Here is a 24,445-nt window from a genome sequence, read left to right on the forward strand (position 1 = left end):
ATAATGCAAAGACCATTTGGTTGCCTATACTATTCCTGAATCATATATCTACTCTTGGAAGATTTAATTATCTACTTGAAGTCTGCTTACTACTTACAGGGGAGTGATAGTTAATATAAGGCAAATATAAGATTATGATGCTGATCTTTCTGTATTAGGGTTAAGATATTTGCTTATGGTAGTTCAGCTAATCCTAGCACATGCAGGCCCCAAATACCTGAAAGACAGATTGCAATCCGTTTCTCCATTACAGATACCCAACATTTGGGCCCAAGTTTAAAACAGACCAGAAAGAACACACACCATCGGTGTGCTCTGCTATCCAAGTGCTGTTGGCTCCCACTCCTGCTACTATAAGGTGTGACAGCAAAAGACACTAATGAAAATGGTGCCCAAGGATCCTCTTCATGGCTGCTTTCATTTCACTATTCCTGAGACTGTAGATGAAGGGATTCAGCATAGGGGTCACCATGGTAAACATGACAGCGGCCACAATTTTCTTGGGATCTGTGCTGTTGGAACGTGGCTTGTAATAAACCCAGGTCACAGAGCCATAAAACAAGACAACCACAGCAATGTGGGACCCACACGTGGAGAAAGCCTTTTTCTTTCCAGAGTTGGATGGAATCTTAAGGATGGTGTAGAAAATGCCCATATAGGAGATGATGACCAGCACAAACGGCCCCAGGATCTCCACCACCCCTTCAGTTGGAATCAGCATTTCTATGACACTGCGGTCTGAGCAAGTGATCTCCAACACAGAAGGAAGATCGCAGAAGAAATGTGGGATCTCTCTAGAGTCACAGAAAGACATGTGGGACATCAAAATGGTATAAAGCAGAGAGTGGGCAATAGGGATAACCCAGGACACTGCTGCGAGGAGGAGGCAACGCTTACGGTTCATCAGGGCAGAATAACGCAGGGGGAAGCAGATGGCCACGTAACGGTCGTAGGCCATGGAAGCCAGCAGGAAGCTGTCTGAGTTGCCAAAACACATAAAAAAGAACATCTGGACCAGGCAGGCATGATAGGAGATGGTCCTTTTCTGAGACAACAAGTTTTCTAGCACTTTGGGGATGGTGGTGGAGATGAAGACCAAGTCAGCAAAGGCAAGGTGGCTGAGGAAGAAATACATAGGAGCCTGGAGGAGCCGTAAATCAGAACGGATCAAGAAGATGATTGTTGCATTCCCCAGAAAGGCCAGCAGATACATGGAGAGGAATAGCAGGAAGAGGAGCCGTTGAAACTCTGGTTGGATTGGGAAGCCACGGAGGAATAATTCAGAGAAGTCTGTTGCATTCCCAGGACTCATTAGGCTAAAGAAGAAGAAGAAATGGTTAGGCTAATAAATTCCTCACCCTCTGCTTGCTAGCTGCCCAAACTGAACTATGCGGAAATCCCTCTTTCCTTTCCTATCATATTCTCCATGTCTGTTTTTGAGATACTGCCAATCACAGACATACCAAGGGACTTTAAGACTCTGGATTAGAAGCTGAAGGGCCTTAGGGTACAGGTGTTTTTTTCATCCCTGCTTCCTGTAGAAGGTTGTGGCCCAGGAAGAGAGGGGAAGATACTGGGGGTAAACCAGTGGCTGCTCAGGTGTTGTTGTCAGGAATGATTTGGCTTCTTGGACCATGGCTTCTGCTTCCTTGAGGATGGACTTCTGGCAAGAGATAGGTTATACCTCACAGTGGTCAGCAAGAATGTGTTTGCTCATCAGGAGAGCTTTAAACTAAATCCTGAGGAGGAGGGAGACAATATTACAGACGAAAGGAAAACACCTGGTAGTGGGGTTAATAGCTTTGTTGATGTACAGGAAAATGAGGTGGTGCTACAGAAAGCTGCTAAAGGGCTAAAGGTCACATCCACACCAAGTATTTAAAGCACACCTGAAAAACATAATAAGTCTCCCCCCCCCCAAGAGTTCTGAGAACCATACTTTGTGGAGGTGTCCGGTGGATCGCGGGAGTGAAAGCAAGTGGGATCTCTCGCTTGAGAGAGTATCCAGCTATTGAGGGGGAAAGGGGGTGCTGCAAGAGCACCGCAGCCCCCCAAATACTCTTGAAAGGGAATTCAAGAGGCAGGAGTCCCGGCACTGTCGTTTAGCATTTCCCCCGGCCACCAAGTAACCTCCTTTTTGGAGGCGACGAGTGTGGCGGGGTAGAGAAGCTGGCAGCGGGAAGCCATTTCTATCCCTCAATAGCGAAGCTCCGAGCTTGCGCACAGAAGCGATCTGTTCTCAAACAAAAGAAACCGAATTGGAACTATAAGAAATTAATTTACGGATTGGATTAGAACTAATTCGAAGGGGCAAGGTGGGAAAAAGGAGGTCAGCCTTGCCTGAAATTCTACTTATACACAAGAAGAATTCGCGGACTGGAATAAAACTGTAAGTTACTTCAAACGGAAAAATTGGTTGTGGATATATCGGATTGTTTTTTAAGGCTTTTCACAGAGACTATAATTGAGAAAAGGGGGAGATTTGCTGGGAAGCAGCAAGTTGACAGTCTGTCAGTGAATTGGCTGCAAACATCGGGGGAGAGAGTGCGGAGTTGGTTACTTTCACTTTAAAAAAAACCTGCATAATAGGAGATATGGACCTTAAGGCAACGTCAAACAATTAAAATAACCTCTTGGTTTAGAAACGGAAAAATAAGAATAGAAACACGGTATCTTTTATTTGTTTGGATTTTTAAGGACTTTATGGGACTACAAAAAGTTTTTTTCTCCTGTTGAAGTCTGTCCCTCCCCCCCTCTCGATTCATAAACATTGGATACAAATCGCCATTTTGTTGCCTAGCGAGGGGATCTCTTCTCTCCTTGTGGATACAAATTGACATTTGGTTGCATTGATGAAAGGGCTTTTACCCTCCTTTTGGAGGGAAAGTAACTAGACTTTCTTTTTCCCAGTAGAATAAGGGATTTAATTCCGCTTTTTATTCTGGTGGTTCCTTTTCCTTCTCCTATTTATTTTTATTTTTGGGATCAAGCGTACTGTCGTCTCTACAGTGTGACTTTTGGGGATGCTCATGGAACTGGGAGCACCTTTTGATTTGTTGTTTGGATCCTGCAACCAGTAAGTCAGATATAGCCATGCAAGTGGCAAGAAGGTATTGAACAGATTTAAAATCAGTTTGCGGATTTATAATCGATTTGTGGATTTAGCCATATAAGTGGCAAGAAGTGGCAAGTGGATTTAGCCATATAAGTGGCAAGAAGATTGTCCTGGATTTTCCTCTTCATTTAAGGAGTGACTTTCATATCCCTTACTACATTATTATTTTGGTTTAAACATAGATTTGCTGGGTATTATCTTCCATCGGATATTGGATAATAATTGACTTATTTGACTTATTTGTCTTAAAGACTTAATTAACTTACATAATAGGGATCTCACTAAAGTACTACCGAATTGAAATTGGGGAACTCTTTATTTATGGGATATAAGAACTGATTAGTAAAGGAGGCTTTGGAGTTTTAAGAATGACACATTTGCAGAAAAAGAGTGAAGGTGCAACACCGGGGGAAAGAAAGAGTTCGAGACTGTTGGCTATTTGCAGTATGGTAGCGCTGCAGAGAGCTTGCTGGGGAGACCATGCATTAAAAAGGGACTCAAAAATAACTTAAACAAGGTTTTAATAAGAAAAACAAAAACTCCTTTTACACTAAATACATCAACAACAAACCAGACCCAACCACCAACCCATCCCCCAGGGTAATGGGAGAGCTAGGTGCTGCTCCTTATATACTACACCCAATTGCTGACACAGCTTAATCAATACAACTCAACAGCACCTGCTAGGTTTCACAGCTGTAAAGCTGGGTCTCGTTATTTTCCTCTGGCCCTTGCTCTGGCCCCTTAAAGACATACACATTGGGTGGAACAATGATGAACCTTTACATTTAAAGAAACCATTCAACAAAGACAAGAACCAGATTGGAAAGGAGACATAATAAAGATGTTCACAGAGTTAAAGGCTGACATTAAAAATAGTGAGAAAAATATTGAGACTAAATTAGGACAGATGGAGACCAAATTAGAGCAAGTGGATAAAAAAATAGATGTAACAGTTAACGAATTAAAAGTACAGATGAAAGAAATATCCAAGAGAACACAGAATTTGGAGGAGGGGATGAAAAGAACAAAATTAGAAATGAAAGAAATTAGAAGCGAAGAAGAAAAAATCAGGGCGGAAGTATCAGAAGTTAATAATACGCAGGAGGAGTTGTGGGATGCGGTTGCAATGAATGAACTTTGACAAAGGGAGACAAATTTGAGATTTAGGTCTGTGCCAGAGGTTCAGGGAGAAATGATTAAAGAGAAATTGACGGCAGAAATTGCCCAGTGGTTAGACATGCAAATAGAAGACGTTGACAAAACGATTCAAAATGCTTTTTGGATTAAAACAAGGACAACCAGAGCGAAGAAATTCCCAGGAGACTGTATGATTGTTTTTAAGGATAGAGAGATGAGGAATTTAATTTTGCAAAAAAATAGAGAGAAGCGTTTGAATATTGATGGGAATTATATAATTATTTTTAAAGACGTACCGTTGAGGCTTTTGAAAAAAACAAGACAAGTATAAACAGTTGGTACAAGTTTTGAAGAAAAATCAAATTGAATTTAAATGGGAATTTCCAGAAGGAGTGGCATTTACCTATAAAGGGAAGAGGCACAGACTGACAAAACCAGATGAAGTAGATAAGTTTTTCAGAAGATATAAGGGGCTGACCAGAGAAGGAGAGGAAGCAGAGATGGCAGGAGCAAGAGGAGATGAAGGAGATTCCCTGGAGCTGGAAGAGGAAGAAGAAGGGAGTAGAAAGAGGGAAGACAAAAAAGGAAAAAGAGGAGAAGAACGGGAAGAAGGGGAAGAGGTAGAAGAAGGAGAAGAAGAAGAGAAATAAAATAACACAATATAAGGAATATTTAATTGGCAGACACTATGGCATTGAAATCATGGACATGGAATGTGAATGGAATGAATGATAAAAGAAAATGAAATAAAGTTGGACAATATTTAAAAAAAAGAATCTGGACATTATATGTTTACAAGAGACTCATGTAAAAAAAACTCATAGAAAAATTTTAATTAACAAAAAATTAGGAAATGAATTTATTTCATCTGACAAAAGCAAGAAGAGAGGGGTGGTATTGTATATAAAGAACAAGTTGGAGGCACAACAATTCTTTAAGGATGAAGAAGGGAGAATTATAGCAGTTCAAGTCAATTGGCAAGGTTAAAAATGGATAATTATTGGAGTATATGCACCGAATGGTAATAAAACACAATTGTTTAAAGGTCTGGAAGAAAAATTATTTGAATATTTGGATCAAAAAATTATAATAATGGGTGATATGAATGGTGTGGTTTCAATGGAAATGGATAGATTATGGGCTAGAGGTAAAACAAAAGAAGGGAAATTACCAAAAACTTTTTTTGACATGGTGGAAAATTGTAACTTGATTGATATTTGGAGGCTGAGACACCCATTAGAAAAACAATTCACTTTCCATTCAGAAGTAAATCAATCAATGTCACAAACTGATCAGATATGGATATCCAATGAATTAACTTCGAGAATTACAAAGACTGAGATTCAACCAAAAGTTTTATCGGATCATAATGCGATCAAATGTGTTCTAAAGGGATATGAAGAAAAATCTTTCCGGTGGAGAATAAATGAGAATCTTTTTGATGATCAGAAGATTGTGGAAAGAGCTCAGAAATCCCTAACCGACTATTTGGTAAATAATGCAAATAAAGGAATCAAGATGAGTACTGTGTGGGATGCTAGTAAAGCGGTAATGAGAGGTTTCTTTATACAACAAAATGCAATCAAAAATAGAATGAGAGAAAAGGGGGGGAAAGAAATCTTGAAACAAATTATGGAAAATGAACGGAAATTGATTACTAGGCCCGGAAATGAAAGGGTGAAACAGAACATAAAAATGTTTCAAACACAATTTGCAATGATAATCAATAAAGAAGTTGAATGGAATATAAAAAGAATGAAACGGAAGAATTTTGAATTTGCGAATAAGTCAGGGAAATGGTTGGCATGGCAGATTAAAAAAAGAAAAGAACAGAACACAATTAATAGAATTAAAGTAGAAGATCAAGAGATCGAGAATCCAAAAGGAATCAGGAAAGGATTTGTGGATGTTTATAGGGATTTATATAAAAGGAAAGAGAGATGCAATAAAAAGAAAATAGAAGACTATTTAAAGTGGAAAGAGGTGCAGAAAATAACGGAAAGTAACAGACATAAGTTGAATGAACCAATTGAAATAGAGGAAATTAATATGGCAATAAAAGAACTGAAAAGTGGGAAGACGCCGGGACCGGATGGGTTCAGTGCAAGATATTATAAGGAAGTGAAATGCACCCTGCTTGCACCATTAAAAGAAGTTATGAACAATATTTTTTTAAAGGCAGAAATACCTAAGGCTTGGAAAGAAGCCTATATAACTTTTATCCCAAAACAAGATTCTGATTTGACTCAAATCAAAAACTATAGGCCGATTTCGTTGTTGAATAATGATTACAAAATGTTTGCAAATATTCTAGCAAATAGGATGAAAAGGATTTTAAAAGATATGATACATAAGGATCAAGCAGGTTTCCTTCCTGTTAGACAGATGAAAGATAACATAAGAAATATAATTAATATAATGGAGTATCTGAATAACAGGAAGGATAAACAGGCGATGTTAATATTTGTAGACACGGAGAAGGCCTTCGATAATGTTTCTTGGGAATTTATGTTAAAGAACTTAGAGTTAAAGGATATGGGCCAATCTTTCTTAAATGGTGTAAAGGCAATATATTCAGAACAAAGAGCAAAATTAATTGTTAATGATGTAAGTCTTCTTAAGATCAATAAGAAATAATGAAAATATAAAACGAGTGTCAGTTGGATGTAATGAGTATAAGGTTAAAGCATTTGCCGATGACTTGGTTATAACAATAGAAGATCCCACAAAGAGTGTTAAAGTGTTGGAGGAGATAGAACAATTTGGACAAGTGGCTGGCTTTAAATTAAATAAGAGGAAAACCAAAATAATTGTGAAGAATATTGATCAAGAAGCAACTGAAAGAATACAGCAACAGTTAGAGATAGAGGTGGTCAAGAAAGTAAAATACTTAGGGATTATGTTAACTCCCAGGGGTATTGATTTATTTCAAGATAATTACGTACCAGTATGGAATAAGATTAAGAGAGACCTGGAGGTGTGGGGGAGAATGAAATTATCATTATGGGGAAAGATTGCAACGATAAAGATGAGTGTGCTACCGAAAATGTTGTTTTCATTTCAAACAATTCCAATAATTAAAGGTGTGGCAATATTTAAAGAATGGCAAAGAATAATATCAAGATATATCTGGCAGGGCAAGAAGCCGAAAATAAAATTTAAGATATTAACAGATGCAAGAGATAGAGGAGGCTTCGCCTTGCCAGATTTAAGATTATATTATGAAGCTTCATGTCTTTGTTGGGTGAAAGAATGGATGCAGTTAGAACATACAGAATTGCTGGATTTGGAAGGTTATGATAATAGATTCGGTTGGCACACATATTTATAGTATGATAAAAAATGAGTGCATAAGGGTTTTGAAAACCACATTTTTAGAGGATCTCTGATTGAAGTATGGAGTAGGTATAAAAACCTATTAGAGCCTAAAACGCCATACTGGCTATCGCCATTGGAGGCAATGAGTGTTAAAAAGATCAATACGACAGGGAGATGGATAACATATGAGAATCTAATAAACAAAGAAGGAAATAAATGGAAGTTGAAACCATATGAAGAAGTAAAAGAATATGTGAATGACTGGCTTCATTACTTTCAGTTGAATGAAATGTTTAAAAAAGAGTTATTAGAGAGAGGCTTTCCTGAAAAGGAATCTAGGTTTCAACAGGAAATTTTGAATAATGAAGTGAAAATTTTATCCAAAATGTACAAATTATTGCTAGAGTGGTACACAAAGGATGAAGAGGTTAAATCAGTGATGATTCAGTGGGCCAAAGATTTTGGATATAACATTCAATTTGATGATTGGATAAAACTGTGGAAGGAAGGAACGAAATTTACTGCATGCACTACAATAAAGGAAAATATTATTAAGATGATATATGGATGGTATGTAACACCAGTAAAGCTGGGTAAGATGTATAAAGTTAGCAATAAATGTTGGCAATGTCAGGAAAAAGAAGGAACATTCTACCATATGTGGTGGGAATGTAAAAAGGTGAAATGTTTTTGGGAAATGATTTACAATGAGATAAAGAAAGTGTTGAAATATACATTTGTTAAAAAACCAGAAACATTTCTATTGGGAATATTAGGTAATGAAATAAAAAAAAGGATGTGAAGTTATTTTTGTATGCAGTAACAGCAGCTAGAATTTTGTTGGCCCAGAGGTGGAAACAGGAAACGAGGGAAGAATGGAGAATGAAATTGATGGAATACGCAGAAATGGACAAATTAACAGGGAGGATTCAGAACCAACGAGACCAGAGATTCACCGAGGACTGGAATAAATTTACAGAGTATATTTAAAATGTATGTGATGAACAGTTAACGTTTGTTGGCTTTCAAGAAGCTCTGTGAAAATTGTTGGTAGAAATATTGCTTTAAAAATATGATAAGATTAAGAATGTTATAGTGCAATATAAAATTGAGAAATGTGAGTAAAAGTGATAATACGGAGAATTGTCAGACATGCTGATGGAGGTCTAAAAGATGTGGTTGAAGAGAAGTGGATGTTAAATTTTAGTTAAATGTATATGGGAAAATTTAATAAAAAAATATTAAAAAAAGAGAACCATACTTTGTTAGGAGTGCTGGGAAATGCTTCTCTGTGAGTGATAAAATACAGTTCCCAGAAGTTTTTGGGGATAGGTATGTGCTTTAATTGTACTGAGTGAATTCAGCAGATACTGATTAGTAACCATTAAAAAATCCTCAATATGTTTCTTGGATGTTAGAAGCTTCTAAGTGGGTAACACATTGTTTCACCAATCTATGAGCAGTGAGAGATTCCAGAGGTACCAGTGTGATAGGAATTTTGAGGTCTTAGATATATGGTAATGTTCATAAATGTACCAACCAAGCACGTACATAGATCAGCACAGGAAGACCAACCTGAAACCATTTTGATTCCCAAACTGACCAAATGTTTTCTCTGCAAGGTCAAAGGAAAATGGAAAAGCCTCCCCATTGTCTTTTCCTTCACAAACCCTGACTTAAGGGTATGTCTGTGTTTGACTAGGGTGTGAACCTGTGACATGGCCCAGGAAGTAAGTATTTATCATTACAAAGACTGGCCAGGCTCCCCAGGCAATCCAATCTGGTAAGCAGGGTATCCAATCAAGTAACCTGCCAGACAGGAGAAAAACAACATTCACATTTCTGTTTTAGACAGCCTTTTCTGTGATGTAGGTATGATGTATCGGGGGGGGGGGGTGATGTATGTATGAGGTTTCTGGGGGTGGTCTTGATCTACAGGGTGGTAATTTCACAAGTCCTCCCTCTTTTGTGTAGTGAGTGAGGACCCTGTTGCAACAGATCAATAAAGATCAGGCTTACTAGCTGCTTTGCTTCTCAATATTCTCCAGTTGGCCTCTGTTATTTTCTCCTACCAATAGGGAACCTACGTAAGGACTCTATATGGGCCCTTGGATACCCCATAAGGGAAAAGGGCAATTTTGTTTACAACACCAGGCATGCTTAACAGGGTCTGTGTTTACTTTTGGAACAATGAGGCCAAGTGGAGTCCGTGATCTCTTTATGATACAAGGTTTATTTACATATCTATGCAACCTGTGTCTAGATGGAGAGAGATCAGAGCATTCACATCCCAAGATGGTCCTGTTTCTTCCATTGCTGCAGCCTGAGATTCCAAGAGACTCCAGATATCATGTCTGACCTCTGCTGCAGCTTGAAACAGACTGCCTGCTTCATGCTTTGCCCCCCCCCCTCTCCAGCTTCAATTCTTTCCTGTTTGCTTCCCTCATTGCCCACTGCAGTTCTGCTCCCCCCTCCTGAAACTCTGTCCTTTTGTCTCTGCTAATCATCTCTTACCTCAGCGAGGGCTTTCCCCCTTTTCTCTCCAGCCCAGACAGAAAATGGCCTTCTTAATGGGTGTTTCATGGACATGGAAAAACCGCTTTAAACTCAAGCCCCCATTAGGCCCGGGAATTTAGGGGTTTCCTTACATTCTAACCCTTCACGGAATCCAGACATTTAGGGGAGTCTTGCTCCCACCCAAAAACATAAGAATATTCACACTTACTTAAGTAAAAGCACTTCCTGTTTACTCTCTTGCTCCTGTTAATGTGAAGAACAAAGGAAGTGGACTTGTTCTGCATAGGACGAAACTGGCCTCCTTCATCTGCCGAGGAGATTAGCTCTGTGTTCTCTGATGCAAGGAAAGCTTTTGTTCATCTCTGCTTAAGGGTGGTGATCTCCAGGGACCAAGGAAGACTCAACAGGGTTCCCCCTCCAGAATTAATAGAATGCAATAGCATAAACTCTGGAGAATCATCATTCAGAGACCCAACCCATCATTCAGCTTAACAAATTACCTTGTCCTCATTAATAAGTGTTAGAAAACTTTTTCCCTTTGAGTATGGATGTTGGGGGATTCTGGTTTGCTCCACAACTGGGAACAAGTATGAAATATACTTGGAGTCGAGGGTGAATTTCATGCTCTTTATTCAACTCATAGTAGTGATGAATGAAACTTTCCCCATAATATCTAGCTATATATACAGTGGTACCTCGGGATGCGAACGGGTTTCGTTCCGGGGCCCCGTTTGCATCCTGAATAGAACATAAGACGCGATGGTGCATCTGTGCGTGCGCAGGTCGCGTTTTGCCGCTTCCACGCATGCGTGTGATGTCATTTTGAGCATCTGAGCATGTGCGAGCGGCAAAACCCGGAGGTAACGCACTCCGTTACTTATGGGTTGCCATGGAGCGCAACCTGAAGGCGCTCAACCTGAAGAAAATTCAACCCGAAGGTAAAGGCTGTTCTCCAACTGGAGCGCTCACTTCTTTTGCTGACCACCAGCATTATGCTTTCCTTTTTTAAGTTTGGAATAGAGTAGTTGCTTCCATAGACATCTGAAGGCAGCCTTGTACAGTATAGGGAAGCATTTAATGTTTGATGCTCTGATATTCAAAACTTGCCACACACACTCCAGGTGGCAAGACGTTCACACTAGGGCTGGCCCACCCATGAAGCAAGGTGAGGCAATTGCCTCAGGCAGTAGGATCCACGGGGCAGCAGATCTGGCCTCCAATTAATGAATTGGCCACTGCCGCCACCGCTGCCACAATGGTTGGCAGTTGTGGCACACACCTTAAGAGACCAGATCTGCTGCCCCCCCCCCCACTTCTACATTGGCCTCTTGATGAATACAAGGCACAGCTGGTCTCTTCCAATACATATATTTATTCCCTCTCCTTCCTGGTCTTGCACTGGCCCTGGCTCACGCATTACAGTACAAATATTTTAATTGTACAACTCTGAGAGGATTGGAAACTTTCCTGTGAAGTCACTGCATGCATCCATTTAAAATGGGTGTATACTTTTACCCTTATGCCCAACAAAGAATTTGCACACCAGGAAATAGAGGAAGATTGGTTTATTACACAGAAATGAAAGCAGTGCCCAGCAATGCAAGGAGGGAGCTGAAGAACAAAATAGGAAAAAGTCAGGGAACACCCAGCTACTTGAAATGAATTCAGATCTCCAGGGAATGATGAGCTGCACCAAAGGTCCTAGAAGGAGCTCGAGGATGTAATCTCAGAACCTCTGTCGATAATCTTTGAGAATTCTTGGAGAACAAGTGAGGTCCCTGCTGTGTGAAGGCAAGCTATTTTTGTCCCCATCTTCAAAGTGGGGTGGGAGGAAGACCAGTCAGCTTGACACTGATAACCAGAAAAGGTCCTAGAACAAAGAATTATCGTACTTGATCAGTCTGTGAGCATTTAGAAAAGGATGCTGTGATTACCAAGACCCAGCATGGCTTTCTCAAAAACAAGTCATGCCAGACAAATCTCTCTTTTTTTATAGCGTTAGAAGTGGATCAGGGGAATGATGCTGTGGATGTGGAGAGTCTTGATTTCAGTAAGGCTTTTGACAAAGTCCCCCTTTACAGGAGATATGACAGTCATCTTCAAATACCTAAAAGGCTATCACATGGAAGATGGATCAAGCTTGTTTTATCCTACTCCAGGGGGTACAATCTGAACCAATGGTTTAAGTAACAAGAGATTCCAGCTAAACATCTGGAAAAACTTTCTGAAGACAGTGGAACGAACTTCCTTGGACGTGGGTGGCCTCTCCTTCTTTGGAGGTTCTTAAGCAGAGGTTAGATAGCCATCTGCCATGAATGCTTTAGCTGAGATTCCTGCATTGCAAGGGGTTGAACTAGATGACCCTCAGGGTCCCTTCCAACTCTACATTTCAGCAATTGTATGATTCTATGATTCTAAATGGGTGCTGTCTTGGGCAAGAAGATTACACATATATGGGCAGCAATGCAATCATTAAGTCAGTGTTTCTCAAACTTGGGTCCCCAGCTGTTGTTGAACTAGAATTCCCATCACCACTGACCACTGGTCCTGCAAGCTAAGGATTGTGGGAGTTGTAGTTCAACAATAGCTGGAAACCGAAGTTTGAGAAAAACTGCATACAGCACATATACACAACTTATATCTAAAGAGTGAAATAAGTCCCCAGTGAACCAAAAAAAACCCTAAAGTGTGGGTGTAACAATATGCCACAGACACATGCTTAAAAAAAATGAGAACAAGGGAGATGGATAGTTTGAATCCAACTATACCCTATAGAGAGGGGGGAAACTTCCAGTGTGAGTGAATAATGTGAAGTGCTGGACAGCTGACTGGGTTCGGTACGTTTCCACTGCTCCAGAATTCCCAGCCAGTAGCAGAGCGGCGGAGTGTGCTTGATGTGTAAGTGAAGAGAGAGTCCATTCACTGTTTCTTTCTAATCTAAACAGCTTTATTTACACAGACAGATAAAATAACTGTGATGGCCTAGGAATCTGATTCAGAGGCTGAACTGGAGGAATCCCAGCCTGCACAGGAGTCCCCGCCTCCAGGGCCGGCTGAACTGGGGAGGGCTTTGATTCTGAAGCGCCTGCACCTGTGCTGGATCCTCAGGAGCAGGCACCAGGTGAATCCATTCTGGCTCCGGAGGTGGTTGAGGACACAGTGCCTACAGGTGCGCCTCTCCCAGCCCTGTCAGGGGAAGGTGAGTCTCCCCCTCGGTCCAGTAACCCTCCAGCCTCTCCTGAGCTGCAGAGGCTCAGGGCAGAGAGGTGGAGGGAACTGGTTTCTCCCAGGAGAAGTGCTCACCTTAAGGCCAGGAGAGGCGGGTCTCCTGGGGGCCGGGACCGCCCCTGGCCTCAGAGAAGATAAGGGCCAGTCAGCCCGGTCCCAGGTTGCGGGAGCAACGTCGTTGAAGAGCTGTTTCGGCCAGCACCCAGTCCTGTTCCTCCAGAGTTCCTGTCTTTGCCCGGCTTCTCGCTTTGGACCCCGCTTTGCCCATGGAGGACTGTGTGCCGACCCTCGACTCAGGTCCTAGACCTCGCCCCACGGTAACCCCCCCCCCGGGACCAGCACAATAACAAACACCGTCCGAGACAGCAGACATTGCGTTTGTCTCTCTTTTTTCTCCGTTGAGAAGTGAAAGTAACTCACAGACAAAGAACTCAGCTCCCGGATGTAGGAAGCTCCTCCCCAGATGCAGGATACATAGAGGTTAACCCTATAAGCACCAAACCTCACACCCCCTCTTGTCCTGTATCTGGGGGAAAGTAAGTATAACCACTTACCCCAAACAAAGACCTTCACAGAACTCCCCATGACACTGGATGGTCAGCGGTTTCGTGAAATCATCTGCCAAGTTTTTAGCAGTGGGACAGTATTTCAGTTGTACTAATCCCGACCGAACATTCTGGCACACATTCTGAAACTGGATGTCTAGGTGTTTGGTTCTGGCCTTAAACTGCCTAGACTCCGCCAACTTCAGAAAGGGTTGATTGTCCTCCCAAACCGTGATGGGCAAACAATACTCTCCGCAGATCTCTTGAACCAAGCACACATAGAACTCCAATTCTCTGCAAATCTCATACAGCGCACTGAACTCAGCTTCAGTAGAGGAAAGCGCTATGAGACTTTGCTTCCGGGACTTCCACCCAACCAAAGAGTCCCCGAACTTCACCACCATACTAGACACAGACTTCCTGTCCACCAGATTCGTCCAATCGCTGTCTACCCAGCACGTCAGCTTGACGTCGCCCTTGGCTGACAGCTTGAGGCAAAAGTCTTTGGTATCTTGCAGGTAATGCAGCACCAATTTGATACCATTCCAGGCTTGTACGCTTGAGTTTGTAGCTTCCCGGCTGAGCAGATTGGTAGCAAACGCTATATATATATATATATATATATATATATTTATTAACATTTTAAAAACTGCAAAAGAAAGACAAAGAATTAAACAAAGCAAAACAATACAATACAAAAACAAAAACACTACACAACACCAACCCCCAAACATTAAATTAACAAAACCAAACAAACACAATTTAAAAAACATCTAATACGTTCAGTATCTTAACTTTCATTTACTTGTTTCAACGATCTCCTCACACCTCCCTTTTTGTACTCCACTTTAATTAACTGTTTCGGCAATTCCTTTCCATCTTCCTCTGTTTTCTGTCCTGTAATTTATCTTAACATATTCTAACCTTATTTTTCCCTTTAATATATAATTGTCTTAACATGTTTTAACTTTATTTTCCCTTTAATACTCTAATAATCTATTTGTACTTAATTCCTTATAACATTTCTACTAAAGCCATATAACTCCTTTCCAACATTTTTCTAAGACTCATTAATTTTACAATATTTTTATAGATAGTCTTTAAACTTTTCCCAATCTTCTTCCACCGACTCTTCTCCCTGGTCCCGGATTCTGCCAGTCATATCCGCCAATTCCCTATAGTCCATCAACCTGGTGATCTTCTGTCCGATGCTCTTAACTCTTTTCCAAGTCCCTTCTGCGAGTCTTCTTCATATTTATACATGAACTTTACTTTGTCTTCCACTGATCTTATTTTCATTTTCCTTCCTTTGAGGCTAAAGAGTAGATCTTGGGGAAACTCCCACCTAAAGATGATTTTATTCCTTCTTGTCAGGGCAACCAAATCTTCGTAGTTGAATCTAAGATCCGAAAGATATTCCAGGACATCTTTCAAAATTTCCATTCTTGACTGTTGCTCTAAGTTCCTCTGGTAGTTCCAACAGTCTCTTATTTTGTTCTTCTCTTTTCCCCCTCCTCTTCCAAGTCCGAGAGCCCTCACAGTTTTAATCTCTTCTTGACCCAAGTCCCGGTCCCGAAAGTCATCAAATTCCTGTGTAAGGAAATCTATCAAACTTTCCTTCTCCAGTTCAGGTAGGGCTCTGATCCTCGAAATCTGATTTTCTTTAAATTCAATCATAGCAGGCATCAACTTATGGTCATCAAATTGCATCTGTAAGGCTAGGACTCTCTCTCTCTCCAATTGTGTTACTTTAGATTCAACGGCAATAACTTTCTCCCTAGCCTTCTCCGCAGTTTGCCATATCAAAGTAGATTCCTGTGTCAGTTTCTGAATAATTTCTATATTGGTGTTCACTTTTTGTCCCAGATTGTCAATTTTAGTAGTTACCACATCCACCTTTTTGTGAAGCTGTTCCAGTGAGTCACTTATCTTACATAATACAACCACTAAGGCCTCTTCTGTCAACATTCTTCACCGATTCAAGGTCCCCAGAATCTCACAGGTTTTTATCTTGCAGCTGGAAATTCCCCCAGCTCAACTCTTGTGACAGTTTCAAAAGCTTCCTCTAGAGGGAAACAGTTTCTATTTGTATTAGTCCTTTTAAACTCAATTCAAACAATAAAGTTAGTTTCAATTTTTTGTTACTTTTACTCCTTTTTAAACGCAGACAGAGACCATGGAAACAATGTATTCCTCTTATTTAACTAACTGTCAGTGAACGTTCTAATCATGGTCAATGAGCCTTCCAGAACACGTCAGTCCTGTTGGCAGCCCATTTCCAGGATCGGAGCGGTGGTATATTAACTCTGTTTGCTCTCTCCTGCAGGTATACTCAGTCCAAAGCTTTCCCCCCTCTTCTCCTGCCACCAAGGGGGGTTTAATATTTTTTACCGGTGGAAATTTAGTCCTTTACGATAGGCTTTTCCAAGGCTTCAGCTTGCATCCTCATTGCTTCAATCTATTTACAAAAGGGGAAGGTGGACTTCCTGTTTTAGACTTCCCCATTTCAGCACCAAATTAAGACGTTTAAAAATCCAATTCTCCGTTCTACTCATGGGTAGTTGCTTTAAGATCAAATTGTCAACAGGAAAAAGTCAGCGCTCTCCGGCAACAACTATGCGGCTTTGCTCCGTGAAAGAAACAGTCAATTTGAAGCACCGTGCCGCTCACCCCACGTCGCTCCGGATCCCCAAAACCGGGTTTCCCCGCGAGTAGGGGAGGCGCAAAAGGTGCCAGCCGAATCCCACGTTCACAGGCTTCACCCGCCTGTGATTTTTAGTGGGTCTCCGCCTTCGCCGTGGCGGCCAGACCCGAATTTCCACGAAGTAAATTCCTCCCGATCAGAGGAATCCCGCCATTACCGGAGGCGCTAACCCGGAAGTCTGGTAGCAAATGCTATATAAGGTCTGCTCCACTGGGACAGATACAACAGACTACCCAGAGCTGACTGAAAGAGCTCAGCATTTTCGAACACAGAGCGTTCTACTTGCTGACTGTCTTTCACGTAGCTAGTCTCCATGGGTGTTCTGATCCCTGCACGTTCAGACATCCTGAACTTCTGAAGCAACTGTTCAATTTTGCCTTTCTGACTGAGCAAGAAACTTCCATCTTCTGAAAATCTCCACACCTAGGAAGAACCTTACTGCACCCAGGTTCTTGAGCTTAAACCGTTTACCAAGGTCTTTGGCAAACTTTTACACCTGTGCACGTGTCTTTGAGACATGGACTATATCATCAACAAAGATTAAAATCAACTCCTGTGACTCACCTGACCCTTTAAGGTACAGGCAGCTATCAGCAGGACTTCTCTTGAAACCTAGCTTCTCTAAGGCTTCATTCAGACACAAATTCCAGTTTCTGGCTGATTGCCTCAACCCATACATTGATTTAGGCAATCACCAAACGATGACTTGCCCCTTGGCCTCAAACCCTGGAGGAGGAAGCATGTACAACTCCTCCTGGAGGTCTGAGTTCAAGTAGGCTACGTCCACATCAAAGTGATGCACCTTCCAACCTCTTTGTGCAGCTATGGCTAAGAGCATGCACAGTTTCACTTCTGGAAGTAGAAGCATACACCTCAGTGTAATGCAGCCCCTTCCGCTGCTTGAACCCTCTGGCTACTAACCTAGCCTTGTACTGCTGTTCTCCCGATTCTGTGGGTTTAAGGCGATAAACCCACCTGCTGCTCACAGTCTGTTTGCCAGCTGGCAATGTTGTGAGGGAAAACACACCTAGAGACTCCATTGAGCTCATCTCCTTCTGCATTGCCTCTTGCCATTTACTGGCTTCTTCTTGAGGCAACTTCTGAACATCCTCAAAACTTTCAGGTTCACACTGAGCCACCCCAACCCACACACTTGTGGCCTCAAACCTGTCAGGCGGTTTACCCTTTGTGGTTCGGATTGATCTCCTCAGCGTGAGCTCCGGTACCCGCTCTGACTCACTAGGGCCAGCTAGACCATCCTCAGCATCAGAGAGCTCCCCCTCTGTGCTGCTGCATCTTTTGAACCTTACAGCTGGACCTGTGGGCGAGGATGGTTCACTCTTTGGCTCTGTCTTGACAGCCTTTGGAGAGGTTCTAGGATGCGCCTGCTCTGGACTCTGTTCCTCAGCAGCAGGATCAGGCTCCACCTCCTCCTCCTCATCTGTGCCAAGAAAACTCTCCGAAACAACATCTGGGTTACCATGTATGCGCGTCCACCCACTTTGCTCACAAAACTCAGTACTGCTGCTCAGTGCAGCCTGGATTGATTACCTTCTGGATAGGCAAATCTCCGCCCCTTGGTACCTGGTTCATACCCAACGAAGATCGTCTTCCTGGACCTTGGTCCACCCTTTCTGCGTTTGGCCTTTGGTATAAGTATCCAAGCCTCACAGCCAAAAACACAGAAGAAATGCACCTTGGGCTTCTTGTCGTGCAGCAGAAAATAGGGCGTGTCCCCTACAACAGACACGGGTGGCGCTGTGGGTAAAACCTCAGCGCCTAGGGCTTGCCGATCGCATGGTCGGCAGTTCGAATCCCCAGCTCCTGCCCACCTAGAGGTTCGAAAGCATGGTCGGCGGTTCGGTCCCAGCTCCTGCCCACCTAGCAGTTCAAAAGCACCCTTAAGTGCAAGTAGATAAATAGGTACCGCTTTATAGCAGGAAGGTAAACGGCTTTTCCGTGTGCTGCTCTGGTGCAGGTTCGCCAGAGCAGCTTCATCACACTGGCCATGTGACCCGGAAGTGTCTGCAGACAGCACTGGCTCCCGGCCTCTAGAGTGAGATGAGCGCACAACCCTAGAGTCTGTCAAGACTGGCCCGTACGGGCAGGGGTACCTTTACCTTTACCTACAACAGAAGAAAATGAGCGATTCTGAGAAAGCGACGCACAGCGCCAGGCTTCAGCCCAAAAGCGCTGTGGGAGCCCAGAATCAAACAGCATAGCAGCCATGGCCTCTTGCAGTGTTTTGTTCTTGCCTTCAGCAACACCATTCTGTTGAGGACTGTGTGGTGCTGTCAACCTGTGACCAATACCCTTCTGGCAGAAGAAATTCTGCAGCGCAGACCCAGTAAACTCCGCCCCTGTATCACTCTGAACGTTGTGGACATTTGTAGAGAATTGCAATTCTACAGCGCAGAGATCCAGTCTTTCACCAATGTGTGTCTCTCTTTGTTCTCCGTTGAGAAGTGAAAGTAACTCATAGACAAAGAACTCAGCTCCCAGATGTAGGAAGCTCCTCCCCAGATGCAGGACACATAGAGGTTAACCCTATAAGCACCAAACCTCACACAAAAACCGTTTGGTTGCCTATACTATTCCTGAATCATATATCTACTCTTGGAAGATTTAATTATCTAACTGAAGTCTGGTAACTACTTACAGGGGAGTGATAGTTAATATAAGGCAAATATAAGATCATGATGCTGATCTTTACTGTAAGTATTAGGGTTAAGATATTTGCTTATGGTAGTTCAGCTAATCCTAGCACATGCAGGCCCCAAATACCTGAAAGACAGATTGCAATCCATTTCCCCATTACAGATACCCAACATTTGGGGCCAAGTTTAAAACAGTCCTGAAAGCGCACACACCATCTGTGTGCTCTGCTATCCAAGTGATGTTGGCTCCCACTCCTGCTACTATAAGGTGTGACAGCAAAAGACACTAATGAAAATGGGGCCTAATGATCCTCTTCAAGGCTGCTTTCATTTCACTATTCCTGAGACTGTAGATGAAGGGATTCAGCATAGGGGTCACCATGGTATACATGACAGCGGCCACAGTGTCCTTGCGATCCGAGTTGTTGGAACGTGGCTTGAAATAAACCCAGCTCACAGTACCATAAAACAAGACCACCACAGCAATGTGGGACCCACACGTGGAGAAAGCCTTTTTCTTTCCAGAGTTGGATGGAATCTTCAGGATGGTGTAGAAAATGCCCATATAGGAGATGACAATCAGCACAAACGGCCCCAGGATCTCCACCACCCCTTCAGTCAGAAGCAACATTTCTATGACACTGCTGTCTGAGCAAGAGATCTCCAACACAGGATAAAGATCACAGAAGAAATGTGGGATCTCTCTAGAGTCACAGAAAGACATGTGGGACATCAAAATGGTATAAAGCAGAGAGTGGGCAATAGGGATAACCCAGGACACTGTTGCAAGGAGGAGGCAACGCTTACGGCTCATCAGGGCAGAATAACGCAGGGGGAAGCAGATGGCCACGTAACGGTCGTAGGCCATGGAAGCCAACAGGAAGCTGTCTGAGTTGCCAAAAGACATATAAAAGTACATCTGGACCAGGCAGGCATGATAGGAGATGGTCTTTTTCTGAGACAACAAATTTTCTAGCACTTTGGGGATGGTGGTGGAGGTAAAGCCCAAGTCAGCTAAGGCAAGGTGGCTGAGGAAGAAATACATAGGAGCCTGGAGGAGCCGTAAATCAGAACGGATCAAGAAGATGATTGTTGCATTCCCCAGAAAGGCCAGCAGGTACATGGAGAAGAATAGCAGGAAGAGGAGCCTTTGAAACTCTGGCTGGGTTGGGAAGCCACGGAGGAATAATTCAGAGAAGTCTGTTGCATTCCCAGGACTCATTAGGCTAAAGAAGAAGAAGAAATGGTTAGGCTAATAAATTCCTCACCCTCTTCTTGCTAGCTGCCCAAACTGAACTATGCGGAAATCCCTCTTTCCTCTCCTCATATCATATTCTCCATGTCTGTTTTTGAGATACTGCCAGACATTGACATAGCAAGGGACTTTAAGACTCTGGATTAGAAGCTGAAGGGCCTTAGGGTACAGGTGGTTTTTTCATCCCTGCTTCCTGTTGAAGGTTGTGGCCCAGGAAGAGAGGGGAAGATACTGGGGGCAAACCAGTGGCTGCTCAGGTGTTGTTGTCAGGAATGATTTGGCTTCTTGGACCATGGTTTCTGCTTCCTTGAGGATGGACTTCTGGCAAGAGATGGGTTATACCTCACAGTGGTCGGCAAGAATGTGTTTGCTCATCAGGAGAGCTTTAAACTAAATCCTGAGGAGGAGGGAGACAATATTACAGACGAAAGGAAAACACCTGGTAGTGGGGTTAATAGCTTTGTTGATGTACAGGAAACTGAGGTGGTGCTACAGAAACCTGCTAAAGGGCAGGAAACTACAAGAAGGAAGCAGCTGGACAGAACATCTTGTGGTTTCAGTTGTCTCTATACAAATGCACAGAGTATAGGAAACAATGAAGACGAATTTGAACCCTTAATAAAGGGTGGCAGACATTATTGAAAGCTAATAGACATTACTGAAAGCTGGCGTGATAAGACACATGATTGGAATGTAGAAATTGAGGGGTACCGCCTATTCAAATGGAATAGACCAAACAGAAAGAGGGGAGGGGAGGAGTATTATATGATGTCTACACTTGTGAAGAGATCCATGACCTGGAGCATGGAAGGCAAGTTGAGAATATATGGGATGAAATTGTAGGAGAGAGGAACAACAGTGACCTTACTGGGGGTGTCTGTTATAGACCTCCAAGCCAGAGACTTGGATGATGCAGTCAGCAGTGGGCTTAAGGAGAGATATCTGCACAAAACATCCAGCCCCTGGCATTTCTTTTTGCTATGAAAGTTTTAGCAAGCTATCTCCATCATCAGATATGCCAAGAGGCCACACCCACACCAAGCATTTAAAGCACATCTGAAAACATAGTAAGTCTCCCCCCACCCCAAGAATTCTGTGAACCGTAGTTTGCTAAAGGTGCTGGGAATTGCTTCTCTGTGAGTGATAAAATACAGATCCCATAATTCTTTGGGGCTAGTCATGTGCTTTAATTATATTGGGTGAATTCAACAGATACTGATTAGTAACCATTAAAAAATCCTCAATAGGTTTCTTGGATGTTAGAAGCTTTTAAGTAGGTAACACATTGTTTTGCGCATTGTGAGCACATTGTGAGCAGTGAGAGATTCCAGAGGTACCAGGTATGCTTACCAGGGTCTGTGTTTACTTTTGGAACAATGAGGCCAAGTGGAGTCCGTGATCTCTTTATGATACAGGGTTTATTTACATATCTATGCAACCTGTGTCTAGATGGAGAGAGATCAGAGCATTCACATCCCAAGAGGGTCCTGTTTCTTCCATTGCTGCAGCCTCAGATTCCAAGAGACTCCAGATATCATGTCTGACCTCTGCTGCAGCTTGAAACAGACTGCCTGCTTCATGCTTTGCCCCCCCCCCCACTCTCCAGCTTCAATTCTTTCCTGTTTGTTTCCCTCATTGCCCACTGCAGTTCTGCTCCCCCCTCCTGAAACTCTGTCCTTTTGTCTCTGCTAATTATCTCTTACCACAGCGAGGGCTTTCCCCATTTTCTCTCCAGCCCAGACAGAAAATGGCCTTCTTAATGGGTGTTTCATGGACATGGAAAAACTGCTTTAAACTCAAGCCCCCATTAGGCCTGGGAATTTAGGAGTTTCCTTACATTCTAACCCTTCACTGAATCCAGACATTTAGGGGAGTCTTGCTCCCACCCCCAAAAATAACAATATTCACACTTACTTAAGTAAAAGCACTTCCTGTTTGCTCTCTTGCTCCTGTCAATGTGAAGAACAAAGCAAGTGGACTTGTTCTGCACAGGACGAAACTGGCCTCCTTCATCTGCTGAGGAGATTAGCTCTGTGTTTTCTGATGCAAGGAAAGCTTTTGTTCATCTCTGCTTAAGGGTGGGTGGTGATCTCCAGGGTCCAAGGAAGACTCAACAGGGTTCCCCCTCCAGAATTAATAGAATGCAATAGCATAAACTCTGGAGAACCATCATTCAGAGACCCAACCCATCATTCAGCTTAACAAATTAGCTTGTCCTCATTAATAAGTGTTAGAAAAGTTTTTCCCTTTGTGTATGGATGTTGGAGGATTCTGGTTTGCTCCACAACTGGGAACAAGTATGAAATATACTCGGAGTTGCGTGTGAATTTCATGCTCTTTATTCAGCTCATAGTAACAATGAATGAAACTTTCCCTCAAATGTCTAGCTATATATACAGCTATATATACAGTGGTACCTCGGGATGCGAACAGGATCCGTTCCGAAGCCCTGTTCGCATCCTGAATAGGACATAACATGCAATGGCGTGTCTGTGTGGGTTGCGTTTTGCCGCTTCTGTGCATGTGCGTGACATAATTTTGAGCATCTGCAATGTGTGAGCGGCGAAACCTGGAAGTAACGTTACTTCCAGGTTGCCGCAGAGCACAACCCGAAAGCGCTCAACCTGAAGCACATTCAACCTGAGGTATGACTGTACATTATTTTACACAATGGGCCTCGCATGATTGGCTAATTCCGGGCTGCTCCTGTAGCCCAATCAGGACCAATCATACTGCTCCATTCTGTATCCTATTTTTATAGGACTCAGCTCAGTACATAACAAAGCATAATCTCTGGGGGCTGGGGGCGGTCTTTGCAAAGATCAGAACAGATGTGAGGGATAATCTACAAATCGATACCCAAAGGAGATTGACAGCACAACAGTACACAATGGTCTAAGGGCTGCATCCTTTTTAAACATTTTACACTGGCAAGATTTTGATTTGGAACAGGAGATGGGATGGACTGGAATGGACTGGGCCCCAGAAAGGAGATTCTCAATGTACCAGAGAGGAAGCAACTAGCATCCTGGAATTGTGTTTGAAGCAGCTACAGAAATTGTCAGCAGGTGTTCAGCTTCTGCACTACTCAGTGAGTTTTGAGGGATACAATGGAGATCTCTTCCATGACTTGCATAAAGGAAGGAGTAGGGAAATGAGAAGAAAAGACTGGGGAATATATCACCCTCCCTCTTACCCAGTGGTGTGCGGTCATTGGAATAGGGGGACTAGGCTGGTTCCCTAAACGTTTCCCTTGCGCCTCCTTCCTAAAGCCTGGGAAGCTTCTGCCTGGCTTAGAAAGAGAGGTGCGATGCTCCGAAGGGTCCAAGAGCCCTCCCGCCACCTTCCCAAAGCCCACCTAGCTGTAGGAAGGAGGCAGCAGAGCTCCAGCATCCTGTTAGAAGCCTGGTGACTCATTCCCAAAGCCCAGGAAGATGCTGCCCAGCTTTGGGAAGGAGGCACAATGCTCATGGTCACAACATCAACACCCCCTCATCTCCCTGGCAAGCTGGTGCCCCTACGAAAACATTCACCACACGCCACTGCTCTTAACCCAAGTATAATTGGAGCCACATTTTTAACCAGCTGCAGCCTCTGGACCATCTTCAAGGGCAGCCCCACATAGAGCGCATTAAAGTAGTCCAAACAGAATTGTCCATTAGATAAATTTTGTGCCCAGCTCCATTTTTTGCAAGACTTGAAATAAATATCTCCATTCTACTCTATCAAACACTTTTTCTGCATCTATAAATAACAGTCCGTATGGATTGCATTGTTTTCTAATTATATAATTAATATTCAGCTAATATTCAGTTAGATGCCATTTTGATGTTCATAAGAAATGTTGTCTGATCATTCTTTATAGAGTTGTCAAAAAATGTAAATCTTGCCACCAAATACCTGCCCAGTGTTTAAAATATTGGTTAAGTAATATGATAGGCTGTAAGACTAAGCTTAAACTGCATA

The 24,445-nt window shown here is 42.7% G+C and overlaps 2 protein-coding genes across 2 annotated transcripts; both read right to left on the minus strand.

Moving 5' to 3' along the window:
- Window positions 1–376: 376 nt before the first annotated feature.
- On the minus strand, window positions 377–1,312 carry LOC310834469 (olfactory receptor 1E5-like; the record flags this gene model as incomplete). The annotated part of the gene is made up of 1 exon (XM_083717953.1): window positions 377–1,312. One exon carries the CDS (start codon window positions 1,310–1,312, stop codon window positions 377–379), a length of 936 nt encoding a protein of 311 aa, XP_083574079.1.
- An 18,198-nt stretch (window positions 1,313–19,510) lies between these two features.
- LOC310834477 (olfactory receptor 1E5-like) lies at window positions 19,511–20,446 on the minus strand (the record flags this gene model as incomplete). Its single annotated transcript, XM_083717963.1, has 1 exon — window positions 19,511–20,446. One exon carries the CDS (start codon window positions 20,444–20,446, stop codon window positions 19,511–19,513), a length of 936 nt encoding a protein of 311 aa, XP_083574089.1.
- Window positions 20,447–24,445: the final 3,999 nt, after the last annotated feature.

This window comes from Podarcis gaigeae (assembly GCF_964106915.1).
Source record: "Podarcis gaigeae genome assembly, chromosome: 17".
Classification (NCBI taxonomy): domain Eukaryota; kingdom Metazoa; phylum Chordata; class Lepidosauria; order Squamata; family Lacertidae; genus Podarcis; species Podarcis gaigeae.